The 17,945-nt window shown below is 28.7% G+C and overlaps 5 protein-coding genes across 5 annotated transcripts, besides 13 other annotated features; 4 read left to right on the forward strand and 1 right to left on the reverse strand. All coding sequences in view use genetic code 4, as the record gives it.

The window, feature by feature from the left end:
* Window positions 1-630: 630 nt before the first annotated feature.
* cox2 (cytochrome c oxidase subunit 2) lies at window positions 631-4,643 on the forward strand (the record flags this gene model as incomplete). Its single annotated transcript has 3 exons — window positions 631-861; window positions 2,131-2,220; window positions 4,212-4,643. 3 exons carry the CDS (start codon window positions 631-633, stop codon window positions 4,641-4,643), a joined length of 753 nt encoding a protein of 250 aa, XP_062795724.1.
* Window positions 862-1,779: a mobile genetic element.
* Window positions 862-2,130: a mobile genetic element.
* Window positions 2,221-4,211: a mobile genetic element.
* Window positions 2,703-4,091: a mobile genetic element.
* Window positions 4,644-5,237: 594 nt separating the features above from the next.
* Window positions 5,238-6,797, forward strand: nad4 (NADH dehydrogenase subunit 4; the record flags this gene model as incomplete). Its single annotated transcript has 1 exon — window positions 5,238-6,797. One exon carries the CDS (start codon window positions 5,238-5,240, stop codon window positions 6,795-6,797), a length of 1,560 nt encoding a protein of 519 aa, XP_062795725.1.
* A 775-nt stretch (window positions 6,798-7,572) lies between these two features.
* Window positions 7,573-7,908, reverse strand: QC764_0115390 (uncharacterized protein; the record flags this gene model as incomplete). The annotated part of the gene is made up of 1 exon: window positions 7,573-7,908. The coding sequence occupies one exon, from the start codon at window positions 7,906-7,908 to the stop codon at window positions 7,573-7,575; it is 336 nt and encodes a 111-aa protein (XP_062795726.1).
* A 161-nt stretch (window positions 7,909-8,069) lies between these two features.
* atp8 (ATP synthase F0 subunit 8) lies at window positions 8,070-8,222 on the forward strand (the record flags this gene model as incomplete). The annotated part of the gene is made up of 1 exon: window positions 8,070-8,222. The coding sequence occupies one exon, from the start codon at window positions 8,070-8,072 to the stop codon at window positions 8,220-8,222; it is 153 nt and encodes a 50-aa protein (XP_062795727.1).
* Window positions 8,223-8,554: 332 nt separating this feature from the next.
* nad1 (NADH dehydrogenase subunit 1) lies at window positions 8,555-17,762 on the forward strand (the record flags this gene model as incomplete). Its single annotated transcript has 5 exons — window positions 8,555-8,695; window positions 10,522-10,668; window positions 12,088-12,184; window positions 14,460-14,707; window positions 17,292-17,762. 5 exons carry the CDS (start codon window positions 8,555-8,557, stop codon window positions 17,760-17,762), a joined length of 1,104 nt encoding a protein of 367 aa, XP_062795728.1.
* Window positions 8,696-10,123: a mobile genetic element.
* Window positions 8,696-10,521: a mobile genetic element.
* Window positions 10,669-12,087: a mobile genetic element.
* Window positions 11,603-11,905: a mobile genetic element.
* Window positions 12,185-14,459: a mobile genetic element.
* Window positions 12,187-14,307: a mobile genetic element.
* Window positions 14,708-15,853: a mobile genetic element.
* Window positions 14,708-17,291: a mobile genetic element.
* Window positions 16,802-17,266: a mobile genetic element.
* Window positions 17,763-17,945: the final 183 nt, after the last annotated feature.

Raw genomic sequence — 17,945 nt, forward strand, 5'->3', positions numbered from 1 at the left:
AGTAGGTTAAATTTTTATAAGAAGAAAATAGTAAAGGTAAAGGTAAGGATAATTAAATTTAATGCGTATGTACATACGTACGGCGCCGTCGTACTACGAACCATAGCTATTTAAGTAATGATTTTTAGTAAGTGAATCAAGCAAGCATACTTCGTACACCAGGACTTGCCTGGCTTAGCCAGGCAAGTCCAATAAGCCCCGCAAGCTGTATATAATATATAATAATAAAGGGTAAATCTTATTGCTATATAATCATAAAATGATTATATAGCAAAGTGATTATTATTATAAAAAAAATGTAGAGGATAAGGATTTAATTTATACACGAACTCTTAATATAAAGTCAGTACGTCTATTACCACTAAAGTGCAGGCTGTTATATTTATACTAAGATGTCTGTTTAGAATCCAAATCTTATGTATATTTGCTGCTTGCGCCCGGGCTGGCTGGCTGGTGGCTACGCCGCATCAGCAGCAGAAGTAGGCGGGACCAGGCTACGCGTGTACGACGGCGCATGTCTGTATGCTTGCTGTTATTTTTTTTAGATTCTATATAACATGTATAATGATATAATATAATATTATATAATAATATTTCAATATAGAATAAATTGTATTTTATTATTTTTTTATGTTTTTTTTAATTAATAAATTAGTTATGAATTTTGATGCTCCCAGTCCTTGAGGTATATATTTTCAAGATAGTGCTACTCCTCAGATGGAAGGGTTAAATGAATTACACGATAATATAATGTATTATTTAGTAGTTATATTATTTGCTGTAGGATGAATTTTATTATCTATAGTTATAAACTATGTTAGTACAAAATCACCAATCTCACATAAATATTTAAATCACGGTAGAGATGTGCCTATTCAAAAGTGTTTTAAGTTTAAAGGTAACTTGCGCTTGGTAAATAATAACAATAAATATATACGTTCTTATAGTACAACATCTTTTTCAGGTCCTAAGACCAAGTCGCTAGGCCTGTCCCAAAAGGACCATAATAGTATAAAATTGTATCAAGATCCTTATTCAATGAGAAAATTAATTATAAAAGATAACAAAAATAAATCTGGTATCTATAAATGGACCAATAAATTAACTAATGATATATATATTGGACAATCAGTTGATTTGTCTAAAAGATTTATAAGATACTTTAATATGAGTTATTTGAAAAATAGAGAAACTCTTATAATAAGTAGAGCTTTGATTAAATACGGGTATTCCAACTTCCAGCTTGAAGTATTAGAATATTGTGATATAGCTGATTTAACAGAAAGAGAACAATACTATCTTGATAAGTTAAATCCTAAATACAATATTTTAAAAATAGCAGGTAGTTCTTTAGGACATAAACTAACAGAAGAAACTAAAGCTAAAATTAGTAAATCTTTAAAAGGAATATATGTAGGAGAAAAATCTGTTTTATATGGTCGCACTCATTCTGAAGAAACTAAAGCACTCATGGCTCTAAATAAGTTAGGGGCAAATAATTCATTATTTGGTAAAACCCATTCTGAAAAAACTAAAGAGTTAATGAGACAAAAAGCTTTAGGTAGAAAACATTCTGAAGAAACTCTATTAAAAATGAGTGCTAACAGAGGTTATCTTGTTAACATATATGAAAAATCTGATTCAAAAGGGTTTCAATTAATAGGTAGTTTTGTTTCAATAAGAAGAGCTGCCAAATTTTTAGGAATTAGTAGTAATACTATAAGACTCTATATAAATTCTGGTAAAATATTTAAAGATAGATATAAATTTACTAGCTAACGAAGTACACGCAGGAATAAATACCAAATAAATTTAAAAAAACTATGAATAAAATTCCACTATATGCTGGAAACTCCTAAAGCCTTCAGGTACTATAAAGATAATAGATATATACTTTATCAGTGATAACCCTAAAGGATGTACAATGGATTATCAGCAGGAAACCAAGACCTTGGTATTCTGCCGCCACCTGTGGTGGCAGGACACTGAGGGTGGGGGGGGAGCGCTGCGCCGCCCTCGGTACTAAATACTTTGGATCCTCAGAGACTACACGTGGAAATCAAACGTCGACGACGTCGACTTATAAGATAAGATATAGTCCAGTTAAGTATGAAAGTACTTATGTTGTAGACATTAATCGAATTAATATGAACTATTACTCCAGCAGTAATATTAATATTAATTGCTTTTCCTTCTTTTAAATTATTATATTTAATGGATAAAAGTCTTACTTAAGTCCATCGTACAATCTAATCCTTGTACGATTAAAGAGGATGAATTTCAAGAAGAGCTTGCCAAATGCAAGGTTACTTGAAGCGAAGCTTGTTAAGTAGATTTTCAGTTTATACTGATTAAAATAACAAGAATGTTCAACGACTAGAAGATGAAATCTATCTACAGAATAGTCTTCATATGCTTTAAATTTATATAAGGGAATTAATACATTATATAGATTAGCTATAGTTTCCTCCGTCAATTTTTAAATATAAAGTAAAAACCTTTTTTAATTGATGATGACATAGTCTGAACCATATTGAAAAATACGGAGTAAAAGATAAAGATTATCTTTAACAGTTTTGAAAGTTAATGAGAGTTTTACTAGGTCAGCTTATTTTGAAGATAAGCTGAAGGATAAACATATATTGATTATATTAGCTTGCTTATTTGAGTTGTTGATATTACAACTAAAAAAATTTATATTTATGCTTGCCCTAGATAATTTTTATCAAGGCAGGCAAACTACACCCAAAAATTATAATTTAAATATTTCGAGCTCGCGCTTTAATAAATTATACTCTAAAAAAAATCTTTTTTTTAAATCTACTTATAGAATGTATAGTACATTGTTTACAGATAAAGAACTAGCAATTATGGGTTTATCTTCACTAGATCCGTATGCGACTAAGTCGGAAGATGAAATTAAAAATTTTTATGCATGATTTGCTGGCTTTACTGATGCTGAAGGTTATTTTTATATAGCTATCACTAGCAGTTGTGCTTTTAGATTTCAAATTAATTTACACAAAGATGATATGCATGTACTATATTTTATTCAAAAAAATTTAGGATTTGGTGAAGTTAGGTCTTATAATAATTATTCATCTTTTACCGTAACAAGACTTAAAGATGTAAAAAAATTAATTGTTATTTTTTCTCAATATGCTCTTCAAGGTTCTAAGTGACTTAATTATAAAGACTTTGCTAAAGCTTTTGAGCTGTATACTAATGCACGCTACGCTGCGGATTCTAATCTTTTAAAAGAAATTTTGGAAATAAAAAATGGTATGAATAAATTAAGATCTGATTATACTTCCCTTAAAGAAATTAATATAACACCTTACTGACTTTTAGGTTTTATTGAAGGAGAAGGTTGTTTTAGTATTAATAAAGGTAATAGCTATAGATTAGATTTTAGTTTAACACAAGCATATTCTAATCTGGAATTAATGAAAAAAATTAAAAGTTATCTTGAGAATCTCCCAAATGCTGGAGGTAACTATGCCAATGCTTTAGGTATATCCGTGCTTACGCACGGTCATATTAATCACCAGTCTACTGTTAGAATTGAGACTACACGTATACCTTATATTACAAATATTTTAATACCCTTTTTAGAAAATCTAACTTGACATAGTAAAAAACAATTAGATTTTCAAGATTGAAAAATTATATTAATGTTAAAAGAGAAAGGTCATCATTTTACGGAGCAAGGTGTTAATTTAATAGATCGTATTTTAAATCAAATGAATAACAATAGACTTTCTACGAATACTAAAGTATTGAAGTCTAATGTAGATCGATCACTTTTATTAGCTGAGATTAAAGATATACTTAATGGACCTTCTAATTTTGAGGTAAAGAATGGTAAAAAGTTTATAATTTCATTAAATAAATATTATAAATCTTCTCGTAAAAATAGTAGTGTGGAAATATTGGATGATGTAGGTAATATTATTATTTCATTTGAGTCTTTAGCAGACTGTAGTGCATACCTTAAAGTTGACCCTAGCACTGTATCCAAGAGAATTAAACATAATATATCTTTTTCTTTAAATAATAAACAAGTTTATGTGAAAAAAAGCGATAAATAAGGAATTTAGTACTTCGTCGCGCTGCGTAGATATAATTTTGTGGTTTGGGGGTGTAGATATCTTTAATAAATTAACACAAATAACAGCAAACATATTAATAAATAAAACATAACATAATTGGAAGTTAGTGATCCTTCAATGTCAGTTTTAGCAGAGGGTCACCAATGATATTGAAGTTACCAATATCCTGATTTTTTAGATTCTAATGATCAATTCATAGAATTTGATTCATATATAGTACCAGAATCTGATTTAGATGAAGGAGGATTAAGAATGTTAGAAGTGGATAATAGAGTTGTTCTTCCTGAATTAACACATGTTAGATTTATTATAACAGCAGGTGATGTTATACATTCTTTTGCTGCTCCTGCTTTAGGTATAAAATGTGATGCATACCCTGGAAGATTAAATCAAGTATCTGTTTTTATTAATAGAGAAGGAGTATTCTACGGTCAATGTTCAGAAATATGTGGAATATTACACAGCTCTATGCCTATAGTAATAGAATCGGTATCTTTAGAAAAATTCCTTATTTGATTAAAAGAACAATAGGAGGGACAGGTTGTTAGACTAAAACGTCTGTTTTGTATTTATATTACGACGACGAAGTCTTCGTATTGGCGGTGACAAAGTCGCCGCAAGAAGTCATACAACAAGGTCGTACGAATTACGAATACTTTTTTTGAAGAATAGCGGCTCGCGAGAGCGGGATACGGCGCTATATATAAAGCTCGTCTTTATATTAAGATTTTATATTTTGTTGGGGCGCGACGACGAAGTATATATGCATACTTCGTAGGCGCAGGCTCATAATTAATGCGAAGCGCGAAACACAAAACGCAAAACACTAAAACTAAATATATAATGCGTATGGTAGTCATACGTATTGTTTATTTAATCCTTTTAAACATATTTTATAAGAAAAGGGGAGAAGCCTTAAAATTAGTTTACTACTTTTAAACAGGTTAATCCTTAAAGTTAAAGCCCCTTTATAGATAAAGATTAATTTCTTCTTACAATAATATCTTACTTAATTAAAAAATTAATTAGGATTTTTTATTTTTATAAAGTTCAAGGGGCTAACCTTGAAGGTAATTTTTTTTTTTTTATAGTAGGGTAGTATATTTTAATTTGATTTTTATTCAAATGTCAGGATTGTTATATGCTCTATTAATTATACCTATGATAGGTATTTTTTTTATTTTAAGTTTTGATAGTTATAATTTTAATATTACTAGTAATAACAGTAATAGTGGGAGTTTTAGTGAATCCGGAGCTGGTAAGAATAGTGGAGGAGAATTATTAAAAGTCCTCGTAATAAATAATGAATTAAATTTTTATAAAAAAATTGCTTTTATAACTACAATTATGAATTTAATTGTATCATTAATAATTTATATCTTGTTTGATTTTAGTACTAATCAATTTCAATTTGTACAAGATGATTTGGAATTAAGTGTTTATAATATATATTTAGGGGTGGATGGTCTTTCAATATATTTTGTATTATTAACAACTATAATAATGCCTATAGCATTAATATCAAATTGAAATTCAATAACACATAATATTAAGGCATATTTAATAATAATATTATTGCTGGAAACTCTTTTATTGGCCGTATTTTTAGTATTAGATGTATTATTATTTTATATATTTTTTGAAAGTATATTACCGCCTTTATTTATATTAATAGGTTTATTTGGATCAAGTAATAAAGTAAGAGCTAGTTTTTATATTTTTTTATATACATTGTTAGGATCATTATTTTTATTATTATCTATTTTAACTATGTCTTCTTTAATTGGTACAACATATTTGGATGTTTTATCAAAAAGTAATTTTGAATATACAACTCAAATATTTTTATTTTTAGGAGTATTTATAGCTTTTGCTGTAAAAACTCCTACAGTTTTCTTAAATAGTTGATTATTAAAAGCTCATGTAGAATCGCCCTTAGGTGGAAGTATAGTACTTGCAGGTATTGTATTAAAATTAAGTTTATATGGTATATTTAGACTAATCCTACCTTTATTACCTAAAATATCTTTAAATTATACTTCTATAATTTTTAGTATAGGTATTATTACAATAATTTATGCCAGTTTTAGTACATTACGAACTATAGATATAAAAGAACTAATTGCTTATAGCTCAGTATCTCATGCTGCAGTTTATTTAATAGGTGTATTCAGTAATATTATTCAAGGGATTGAAGGTGGTATACTTTTAGGTTTAGGACATGGATTTGTGTCAAGTGGGCTATTTATATGTGCAGGAGGTGTATTGTATGATAGATCTGGTACTAGAATAATATCTTACTATAGAGGAACTGCTCAAGTAATGCCTTTGTTCTCCATACTTTTTTTCATTTTATGTTTAGGTAATTGTGGTGCACCTTTAACTTTAAATTTTGTAGGGGAATTTATGTCTTTATATGGAACTTTTGAAAGATTACCTTTATTAGGTCTATTTTCTAGTTCTTCTATGATATTCTCGGCCGCTTACACTATATATATGTATAACCGTATAGCTTTCGGTGGTTCATTTAGTAAATTCTTTGAAGAAAATATTGGTGATGTAACTAAAAGAGAATTCTTTTTATTATTTACTTTAATAATATTTACTATTATGTTTGGAATATACCCATCCTTTATTTTAGATGGCTTACATTATAATGTAACAAGTTTATTGTTTGGTGTTTAGAGTACTTTGTTGCTGTAATAAATAACAAAAGCAACTGTTTTCGTTTTTATTTTTTTTTATTTTTTTTACGAGGTATCTAAAAGATATCGAAAGCCGTCCATACAGTTCTGACATTAAGCCCCTTATGAGTGCAAATTCATAGGAGGGAATTCATTAAAGATTTTAAGCTATACAGCTACTATCTCAAATTAGAAAAAACTAATTTTAATTAGTGAAGTCCTGGAAATGTGGTTAAAAAGCAGTTTGATGTTCGCGCTAAGCTTGATAGAAGAGTAAAAAACTCTTCAAGCTTAGCTTGAAATTGTTATGTTATACAAAAAAATTAGATAAAATTTTATTTATCCTCCTCGTGTACTAATTGATGGATGAAAATAAGTAAAAAGAGTACCTCGGAGAAAACCGGAATCCTAAGCCTAGCGTCGAGCTGTGAATTTGAGAGGGTGACCGATCAAACAATAAACTCTAAGTTAGAAAAAATAAATAAATAAATTCCGGGAATTTTCCAATTTTCCTGCGAAGCCGAGGGGTAATCCTTAATTTTTAAGAGCTCGCGCCTAATAGAGTCTTTAAAAAGTGTATGACACACATACTCCATAGTACAAAAAATATTGTTATAAAGGATACCTTTGACCTAGGCAGGCTTCTAAACCCTCCGGGATATGAAGTAGAGCTCGAAAGTAATTATACGAATCACTTCAGGCGCAAGCTCGACCCAATATCTCCCACTATATCACTAACCACTATGATAAAAAGATATCTTCGGATACTTATGAAGTTATCTGGTTAGGTTATGTATAGTTGCGATGTGCTGGGAAGAAAGTGGTATGTTAATACGGAGCGAGCTTGCGCCGCGCCACATGATTATATAGGTTGGTTTGGGATACCCTATGGGATAATTTAGAGCATAATATAAAAAATGAAAAGAGTAAGGTACAGGTCAGGACGTAAAATCACGCCGTACACTGCGAACTAACTCGTCACAAAAAGCTGGCTGGAGGTATCTAAAAGATATCGAAAGCCGTCCATACATACTTCGTCTGCTATATATTGTGCTATATATAGCGCAATCTCCTCCCCCCCTCCCCCCTCCTCCTCGCACACACCATATCATGCTTGTGCCTGCTTGAGGTGCAAGCTCAATATTTACATCTTCCTATGCTCTGGCATAAGTTTAAATTAATATATAAGGCTGCGCAAGCTAAAGCTCTTATTATTTAAACTTAGAACTTGATACTTTTATATCAGTATTATTTCTATTTTTTCATAATTTATATGCCTCAATTAGTCCCATTTTATTTTGTTAATGAAATAACATTTACTTTTATTATACTTGCTATAACTGTGTATATTTTATCTAAGTACATTTTACCTAGATTTGTTCGTTTATTCTTATCTCGTACTTTTATATCTAAACTTTTAGGATAAATAAAAAAGCTACTGCTCCTGCAGCTAAGCGCAAGCTAAAGCTAAGGAGCTCGCACAGGCAGGCTGGCGGCGTAGCCGCAGCAGCAGAGGTACAAATTGAGGATATTGGTCTTTTTTGGCGCTACACGTAGCGCGGCGCCATGTACAGCGCTATATATATAGCGCTATATATAGCGCAAGCTCCCCCTCCTCCTCCTCTTATTATATAAACATATGAAACCTCATACTCATAACTAACATAGAGAGTTATCGTTAATGGTAACATTTCATGAGGTTACTTTTTTATTAGCACTTTTTTTTTTGATTATGTTTTTAATTTTTATATCTTTATTATGTATTATTCTATCATTATTTCATTAATTGAGGTTGTATTGGTATTAGTTCCTGCCCTTTTAGGTATAGCTTATGTTACAATTGCGGAAAGAAAAACTATGGCAAGTATGCAAAGAAGATTAGGTCCTAATTTCGTAGGTCGCACACACAGCGTCTCTAGTTCTTTTAAAAAATATTATCATACTTCTACAACTGATAAATTAATAAATGGTTTATATTTAAACAGAAAAGCTCCTATTAAGCCTTTTAAAGACGGCGCAGCCGTAATTAAAACTTGTGAGGATTTATTGTCTCCTTCGGATCTTAAGACTTTTTTCAGAAGTATTAAAAGTAAAGGGGGTATATATATATTTACTTACAAAGAAAATCCTGAGATTTTTTATATAGGAAGAGCTAAAAATTTTAGAAATAGATTTAAAGCTCATCTTAATATAAATTTACAAGATAAATTTCATATTTTTGCTAATGCTGTAGGTTGAGATAAATTTCATTTTTCAATTATTCAGATTTGTAGTTTAGATATTCAAAAAGAAAGAGAGAATTATTATTTACAAAAATACTTACCTTTATTAAATACAATATATAAAAGTGAGATGTATACTATACAAAATTACGACTCTTTACATGAAATATTAAAACTTAAACAATTAGAATGAAACAAAGATAATAAATATTCAGGTATACCTGTCTATTTATATACTTATAGTGAAGGATCACTTAAGGATAACTATATCAAATTCGAGAGTATTAATAAATTATCTCAATATTTAAATATAAGCAGAGAAACTATAAATATTTATTTAAATACTTATGTTCCTTATAAAAGCAATATTTTTTTAACTGATTTAATAGTAGATTTTGAATTAATAGACAAATTAGTAAGTGATACCATTCAAGGATTAGATTTAGATCGTACTATAAGTAAAAAAGTCTGAGTTTATTCTATAGATACAAAAAGTAATATTGTTAAAAACATTTATAATTCTATAGGTGAGACAATTAAAATTTTAAATGTGTCACATAATTCAGTAAATAATCACTTAAATAAGTGAATACCTGGTGGTATTAAAAACAATTATTTATTTAGTAATGAATTGGATAATTTAAATATAGAAAGATTAAAAGAAGTTCATTTTTCTAGAAAACATAATAACCTTAATGTTTGAATATATGATGCTAATACTTTAGAATTAATAGGTAATTTTAATAGTATAAAAAAAGCAGCAGATTATTTTAATGTAGATTATAGATCTTTAATTAATCATTTAGATACTAAAGAAGCTATAAATAAAGGAGGTAAATTAATATATTTATTTAAAAATGAGTTAGATACAGAAGATTTAAATCTTTTATCTAATAAATTTAATAAAGTTTCTAATATGACAACTAGTATTTGAGTATATAAATATGTAGATGATAAATTAACTTTAATCAATGACAATAAACCTAGCTATATTTCTAAATTATCTTTATCTAAAGATTTAAAAATAAGTGTTAAAACAATAAACAAATATTTAGATTCAAATGAATCATATAAAGGGTATTATTTTTATAGTATATGTAAATAATAGTAAAAATAAAGCGTAGGAAACTTTATTTGGCCTTTAAACCATCAAATTGACGGGGAAGCCTTAAAGCTATTTAGACTAAGCAAATTAAGTAATTAAGTTGTGGCTCGAAAGAGGTATAGTAACACATAAATAGATGCACGAAAGGAAATAGGTAATCCGCAGCCAAGCCCCATATATTTATTGTATAAGTAATGGTGTGCAGTTCATCGACTAGACGGTGGTTGGTATTATTGTTCACATAATACTTAAGATATAGTCAGACCCTATCCGAAAGGATACAGGAATATTTATATAATATTCTGTTAAATGGATAATATTTTTATTATTCAGGGAGAAGGCCCCTGCCTAAATCTACAGTATGATTTTTTTTATACATGATTAAAAGGGGAGATTCGTATTATGGACTACTTCAAGCCTTTGCCGATGCTTTAAAACTATTATTAAAAGAATATGTAGCACCAACACAAGCTAACATAATCTTATTCTTTTTAGGTCCTGTTATTACATTAATTTTTTCTCTTTTAGGTTATGCAGTAATACCTTATGTCCATAGGGTTATATAGTCAAACTACGGGGAACTCCTAAAGCTTATAGTACTAAACTAGGTACGAAAGTACTTAAGCGGCTGAAGTAATTATTCAGGTATAGTAATAAGTTATAAGATGATCAGATGGGGCGCAAGCTCGCTCTGAGAAATGGACAATCGCGTATCTAAGTCAGTATTAAGAGAGCTCGCGCCTATAATACTGTAAAAGAGCAACGAGCAGACGGCTATAGGTATTTATAATATTGTTGTAAATATTTAAGGTGTGCTCTATAAGCTTAGAAATAAGTTATCGTAAAGTGTACGGTAAAAATAACAATGATTCACCATTAATTGAAAAGGCTGTACGCCACTCTAATTCTTTAAAAGTTAATTTTCGTCGTAATTATTCTACGACGACGTCGAAAAATAAGAGCGACGAACGCCTCGCACAAGTAGATCCTTGATTTATAACAGGGAGCGTTTACACCCCGACGCTGAGGGTTGTTTTATGTGTAATATGATAAAAAAACCTAAATATATAGCAGGTTGAGAAATTCAACCCGGAGCTTAGAGCTTGCGCCAGCCTCCAAATTAAACTCCACGTTAAAGATTTTTTTGTTATATTAGGAATTCAACGTAGTTTAGTGCGAAGCCTATATTGGTACTGTAGTTAATAGCCAATATACATGTACTTTTAGAGTCAAAAAATTGCAAGAGCTAATAGAATTAATTAAATTTTTTGATAAGTATCCTTTAATTTCTCTCCGGCCCCGCGCCATCGAGCGAAGCGATGGCGCGAGGGAGAAAAAAAGGAGATTATCTATTATTTAAACAAATTGTTTCTATTATCCTATTAAAAGAACATTTGACTACTAAAGGTTTACAAAGAATTATTAATATAAAAGCAACTTTAAATTTCGGGGCGCTAGCTCTCAAAAGAATTACAATTAATGTTTCCTGAAACTATTCCAGTTGCCCGTCCTTTAAGAGAACCTTGCGTAATTCCGGATCCACAGTGAATATCTGGATTTACGTCAGGTGAAGGTAATTTCTCTGTTTCTTTAGATAATGGTATTTTTAAGTCTCTTCTATTTAAAATTACTCAGCATGAAAAAGATGAAGCATTATTAATTGCAATTAAAGATTATTTAAATTGTGGGTATTGTTATTTAAGAAAAAAAGAAAACACAATGGATTTTAAAGTTACTAAGTTTTCTGATATTGCTGAAATTATAATACCTTTTTTTTATTAATAATCCAATATTAGGTATAAAATCTTTAGATTTTAAAGATTGATGCTTAGTATGCTTCGCCAGGAAATAGTAAAAAAAAGAGAGCATAAACAAGAAGAAAATATTATAAAAATAAAAGAAATTCAAAAGGGTATGAATAGGGGAAGAAGTTTTTAAATTTTTTATTATTACTTTTATATAAGTATGGACCTGGTCTAGCTATTAATGATTTTAGCTTAGGTATTTATTATATCTTAGCTGTATCTTCATTAGCCACGTACGGTATACTATTGGCTGGATTTTATCTTAAAAAAAAAAGTCCTTCATTTGTAGAAACAAATGATAATAATCCGATTGAATTTCAAGAAAAACTTATCATAGGTCAACTTGAAGCGAAATATACTTTCTTTATAAAGTCATTAGGTTTAAAGTATAAACGTTCAACGACTAGTAGGTTATTAAAAACATTAATAGTTCTACCAAGAGCAATCGGGGTTTTAAATTATTTTTTAATTGTTCAGTTTTTAATTACAATATTTATAGAATATAATTTGACCTGACCGTATAACATTTTTTATTCGTTATTTATTTGGAGCTTGTGCCTTATATTAAGTTCAATGTATGTGTTAATTTATGGCTGCACCGTTCTTATAGTTTTTTTCAGCTTTACTTGCTGCTTCGTAGCATTGTTGTTATTAAGTACTAGGAGTCATTACGCGAATAAATCAAATAATAAGGCTAATACTAAATCCAAGTTATCAGCTGTTAAGCTTAGTACTTCTACTTATCTCCGTCAGGGATGCTTTGCAGGGAATAGTAATAATAAACTGAAACGTTTTTATTCTACCATCCGGGAGGGCGCAAGCTCCCACACAGGTGTGCGAAGTAGTCCTGGGCAAAAGACTAAAAAAAATTCTTTTGTCGCTGACAGTGATCTTTTAAATAATGATGAGTTTAATTTAGATCAGGAAAACATTGATAATAGTAGTAAAGATTTAAATGAAGAAGATTTAAAAGCTTTACATTCTTTGTATATAAAGGATTTATTTAAAGATAGAATAGCTCCAGTAGTTCCTTTTGATTCTAATTTAATTTTAGTTTCTTGTAATTTATCAGATTCCCAGGAAAAATCAGAATTCTTAAAACAATGAGGGTCAAAAGGTGGTATATATATTATGGAATATATACACAATCCCCATATATATTATATAGGTAGAACTACTCTTTTTAAAAGAAGAATTAATAATCATATTAAAGCTGATTCTAACAGTAAGTTTCATGCTTTTTTAAAATTAGTTGGTTTAGAACACTTTAAATTTTCTATAATAGAGATTTCTTCTTCTAATGAACAAGGGATTCGGGAAAATTATTATCTTCAAAAATTTTTACCTTTATTAAATACAACCTTTTCTTCAGCTTTTTCTGAATCTACTATATTTATGAGTTTAACTGAAAAAATAACTAGTTTAAAAACTACAAAATTAACGTCAAAAAGTAATCAACCTATTTCTATTTATACATATTCTTTGGAAAAACAAGGTGATTGTGAAGTAATAATTCCTACTTATACTAAATATAATAGTATAGGTGAAGCAAGTAAAATGGAAAGAATTGCTTATGGAACTGTTTTATTATTTAGAGATACTAATCTCCCCTTTAGAGGTAAATTATATTTTACTAAGCCTATAATAGATTTCAATTCTACATTAGATAAAGTTAATAATATATTAAAAGATGTTAAATTAGTAAGTAATATAGCTCAAAGAGTATGAGCATATGACGCTTTAACATTAGATTTAATAAAAGGTAGTCCTTTTGAATCTAAAACTCAAGCATCAAATATATTAGGTATTAGTCGTAATGTTATTAATTATTTTATAGATACTAAAAAAGCTGAAGGAGTTAAAGGGACTTATTTGTTTAGTAGACCGTTAAATGAGTTAGAAATAATAAGTTTAAGAGAACTTTCAGGGAATATTAGATTAGGTAATAAAATAAAAGTGTATGCTTATGATGCTATAACTTTGGATTTAATAAATAATGAACCTTTTTCTAGTATATCTGATACAGCTGCCTATTTTAATGTTAATTATAGAACAATAACTCACCATTTGGACACTAAATTTGCTACAAAACAAAATAAGATGAACGTGTACTTTTTTAAAAAGGCAATTAATTCTGAATTAAAAATAGAATTAATGAAGCAGGCCGATAAGTCTCGTTATGTTCGTAGTGAAATTTGAGTATATAAATTAGATTTACAAGGTAAATTAATATTGTTGCCTGATCAGCCTTTTAAAACTAAGCGTGAAGCTGTACGTGTCTTGCATATGCATCATACTGTAATAACTAAATACATAGATACGGACTTAGAGTATAAAGGATTACTTTTATATAGTACACCTCAAAATAACGATTATTAAATGTTAAATTAGTCACTAGTTTCTTATTATATTTTTAGCATTAGCGTTTTTAAACCTTCCTTAATAAATGTTATTTAAGATTAAGACATAGTCTGAACCAGTTCGAAAGAACTAGATGTAAAGCATAAACAGTTTTACGATAACAACATTTGGAAGTGCTAATAGTAAATATGCTTTTTTAGGATCCTTAAGAAGTACAGCTCAATTGATTAGTTATGAATTAGTTTTAAGTTCTGCTATACTTTTAGTAATTATGCTAACTGGAAGTTTAAATCTTAGTGTTAATATAGAATCTCAAAGAGCTATTTGGAATATATTTCCATTATTGCCTGTATTTATTATATTTTTTATAGGTTCTGTTGCTGAAACAAACAGAGCCCCCTTCGATCTCGCTGAGGCTAGTTTAAAATATCAAATAATCTTAGCTTATTATTATATTACAACCGTATATATTCCAATTACTAGATTAATAATTTTTAATTATATTTATAATATCACTATTATTATGAATATTTACAATAATTTTAGTATAATACTACGTACATTTTACAAATTACACTATGCAGCTGGAAAGATAAACTTTAAAACATTCATAAAATTATATAGTTCCTTAACTCTCAAAGTCAGTAAAAAAGAGAGTTCACTACACCCTGAATGAATAACAGGTTTCACAGATGGAGAAGGTTCCTTTGGTATTAAAATTTATAAAGCTAAGGGCTACAAACTAGGATGAAGATTAGATCCTTTTTTCCAAATTAAATTAAATGCCCGAGATATAGATATATTATATCGTATCAAAGAATATTTTGGAGGAGTAGGAACTATAAGTTTTGAGAAAAATACGGCTAAGTATATTATTAGAAAACTTAGTGATATTGTAGATATTTTGATACCGCATTTTGAAGCTTATCCTCTATTAACTAAAAAATATGCTGATTTCGAATTATTTAGGCAAATTATTTTAATTATAAAAAATGAATCTTCTTTAAGTGAACAAGGATTTATAAAAATCCTTAACCTTAGATATTATCTGAATAAAGGAATATCAGAGGAATTAAAAGAATTATACCCTAACTTAGTACCAGTAATGAGACCTGAAGTTCCAGAAAGAAAAATCCAACCGGAATGATTAGTAGGATTCATAGATGGGGAAGGTAGTTTTAATATAATTACAGTCGAGAAAAAGTCTTCAGATGCACCATCAATACTTAGCACTAGTTACAAAGTATGATTACATTTTCAAATAACACAACATAGTCGAGATACTACTCTCATGGAAAGAATAGTTACATTTTTTGATTGTGGTAGTGTAAAAAAAAGAAACACCGACGCTGTTGACTTTAAGTTAAATAAATTCGAGTTGTTAGAAAACATAATTATACCTTTTTTTCAAAAATATCCACTTCAAAGTGCTAAAGTTTTTGATTTCTTATCTTTTATTGAAGCTGCCGATGTGATTAAAAGTAAAAAAAACCGTCAGTGGACAGCTGAACAATTTGCTAAAATTCAAAATATTCAAAGTAATATGAATAAATACATCAAATAAAATAAAAACGAAAAACAAGATGATGAAAGTAATGAAGGTAAATAACTATCACGGGAAATGACCCTGTTTAATGTAGTATTTCGGGCGCAAGCTCGTACTACTTATAACCGGCGTTTAATTATTAATAATAGTTAGTGCGGCTACGCCGCCATAAACTTTATTAACTCTCGAGGACTACCGACCCACCACCAGCTACCACTTTTTATTATTTATTAATAAATAATAAATTTTTAGGCGGCGGCCAAGTTATCTTAAATTTTTTTGTTATATTATAGATTTTTGATTCGCGTTAAGATAGTATAAAGATTGATATAGCCGAGGCGTTTAAATAAACAATATGATTTGGTCTCATTAAAGATCACTATTTGCTGGAAAACCCTATTGTTATCTGGTATATTAGGACAATCAGCAGGAAACCAAAACAACAAGGCAGCCTTGTTATGAGTAGGATCCTCAGAGACTATACGTGATCGCCATATAAACATAGGGTAAGATATAGTCCAAATTGGTGCGCAAGCACGAAAGATACTAAATATAAGTTTGAAATCTAACTTTATTGCGTATAAACTAATTAACAATAATTTAATCTATATTAAAAAATCTGTGCTTAATATCAATAGCAATAAAAGATATTATTCTAGTGTAAGAAAGATAAATTCTAAATCAGATAAAAGACCTATTCCTATTATTAGCTTAGGTAATCTAAATGATGCTAACTCTATTAAATCTTATTGCGAATTATTAAAAGGTAAGGGTGGTATATATTCTTTTGTTAATACTTTAAATAATAAAAGATATATCGGTAGTGCAAAAGATTTGTACATAAGACTTAATGAACATATTAGAAATAAAAAATCGAATACCGCCTTACAAAAAGCCTTTGAGAAGTATGGCCTAGAAAACTTTAATTTTTGTATTTATGAATATTTTACATATGAAAGTAAAGTTATGAGTCATAAATCTTTAACAGACTTAGAAACTAGTTACCTGGGAAGATTCCATATAGATACTCTTTATAATTTTACAACTTCAGCTATAAGTATTACAGGTTATAAACATACGGATGAAGCTAAATCAAAGATGATTAAGCGTTATGAAAATAAAGAGAAGCATCCAATGTATGGTAAAAACCACACTAAAGAAGCTTTAGCTCTAATTAGTAAACCAGGAGAGTTAAATCCTATGTTTGGAAGAAAACATAGTGAAGTAACTAAAGATAAGATAAGTAATAAATTAAGTAAGTATCCATTAGGAGTAGGTATTTATGATTTAGATAATAATTTAATAGCACAATTCAGAAACAATGTAGAACTTGCTAAATATTTAGATATATCCAGGGTTACAGTAGGTAAGTATTTAAGTTCAGGGATTATTTATAATAAGTTATATTACTTTAAAGCAATAAAGGATTAAATGGTAAACTTATATTTTTTTTTTGGAATCAGAACTTGTTAGTGGATTTATGACAGAACATGCTGCAGTAGTTTTTGTATTCTTTTTCTTAGCTGAATACGGAAGTATTGTTTTAATGTGTATACTTACAAGTATTTTATTTTTAGGGGGTTATTTGTCAATAAATAGTTTAGATGTCTTTAATTTTTTTTATTCTATCCTTTTTAATATAGGATTTATTGATCTTAATTTTTTTAATATATTTTATTATTTCTATAAAGAAATTTTTGTTAATAATTCTATTATAGAAGGATTAATATATGGATTAACTATAGGATTAAAAAGTTCTATTTTAATATTTCTTTTTATATGAGTAAGAGCTTCTTTTCCTAGAATACGTTTCGATCAATTAATGGCTTTTTGTTGAACGGTTTTATTACCTTTATTATTTGCTTTAATTGTTTTACTTCCTTGTATATTATATAGTTATAATATTTTACCTGTTAATGTTTTATAGTTAACCTCTATTACCCTTAAATAAAATACTTTTAATATTTTGATTTCATATTTGAATATGAAATGGGATTTTAATCGATTTAGCTCCAGTTATCCAAGGTAGAGGGTAGGTAGGGTACTATGATTAGTACGTAGTACGTAGTGCGTAGTGTGTAGTACGTATGCATAGTCATAATTTAACATT

This window comes from Podospora pseudoanserina, mitochondrion (genome assembly GCF_035222485.1).
Source record: "Podospora pseudoanserina strain CBS 124.78 mitochondrion, complete sequence, whole genome shotgun sequence".
Lineage (NCBI taxonomy): Eukaryota > Fungi > Ascomycota > Sordariomycetes > Sordariales > Podosporaceae > Podospora > Podospora pseudoanserina.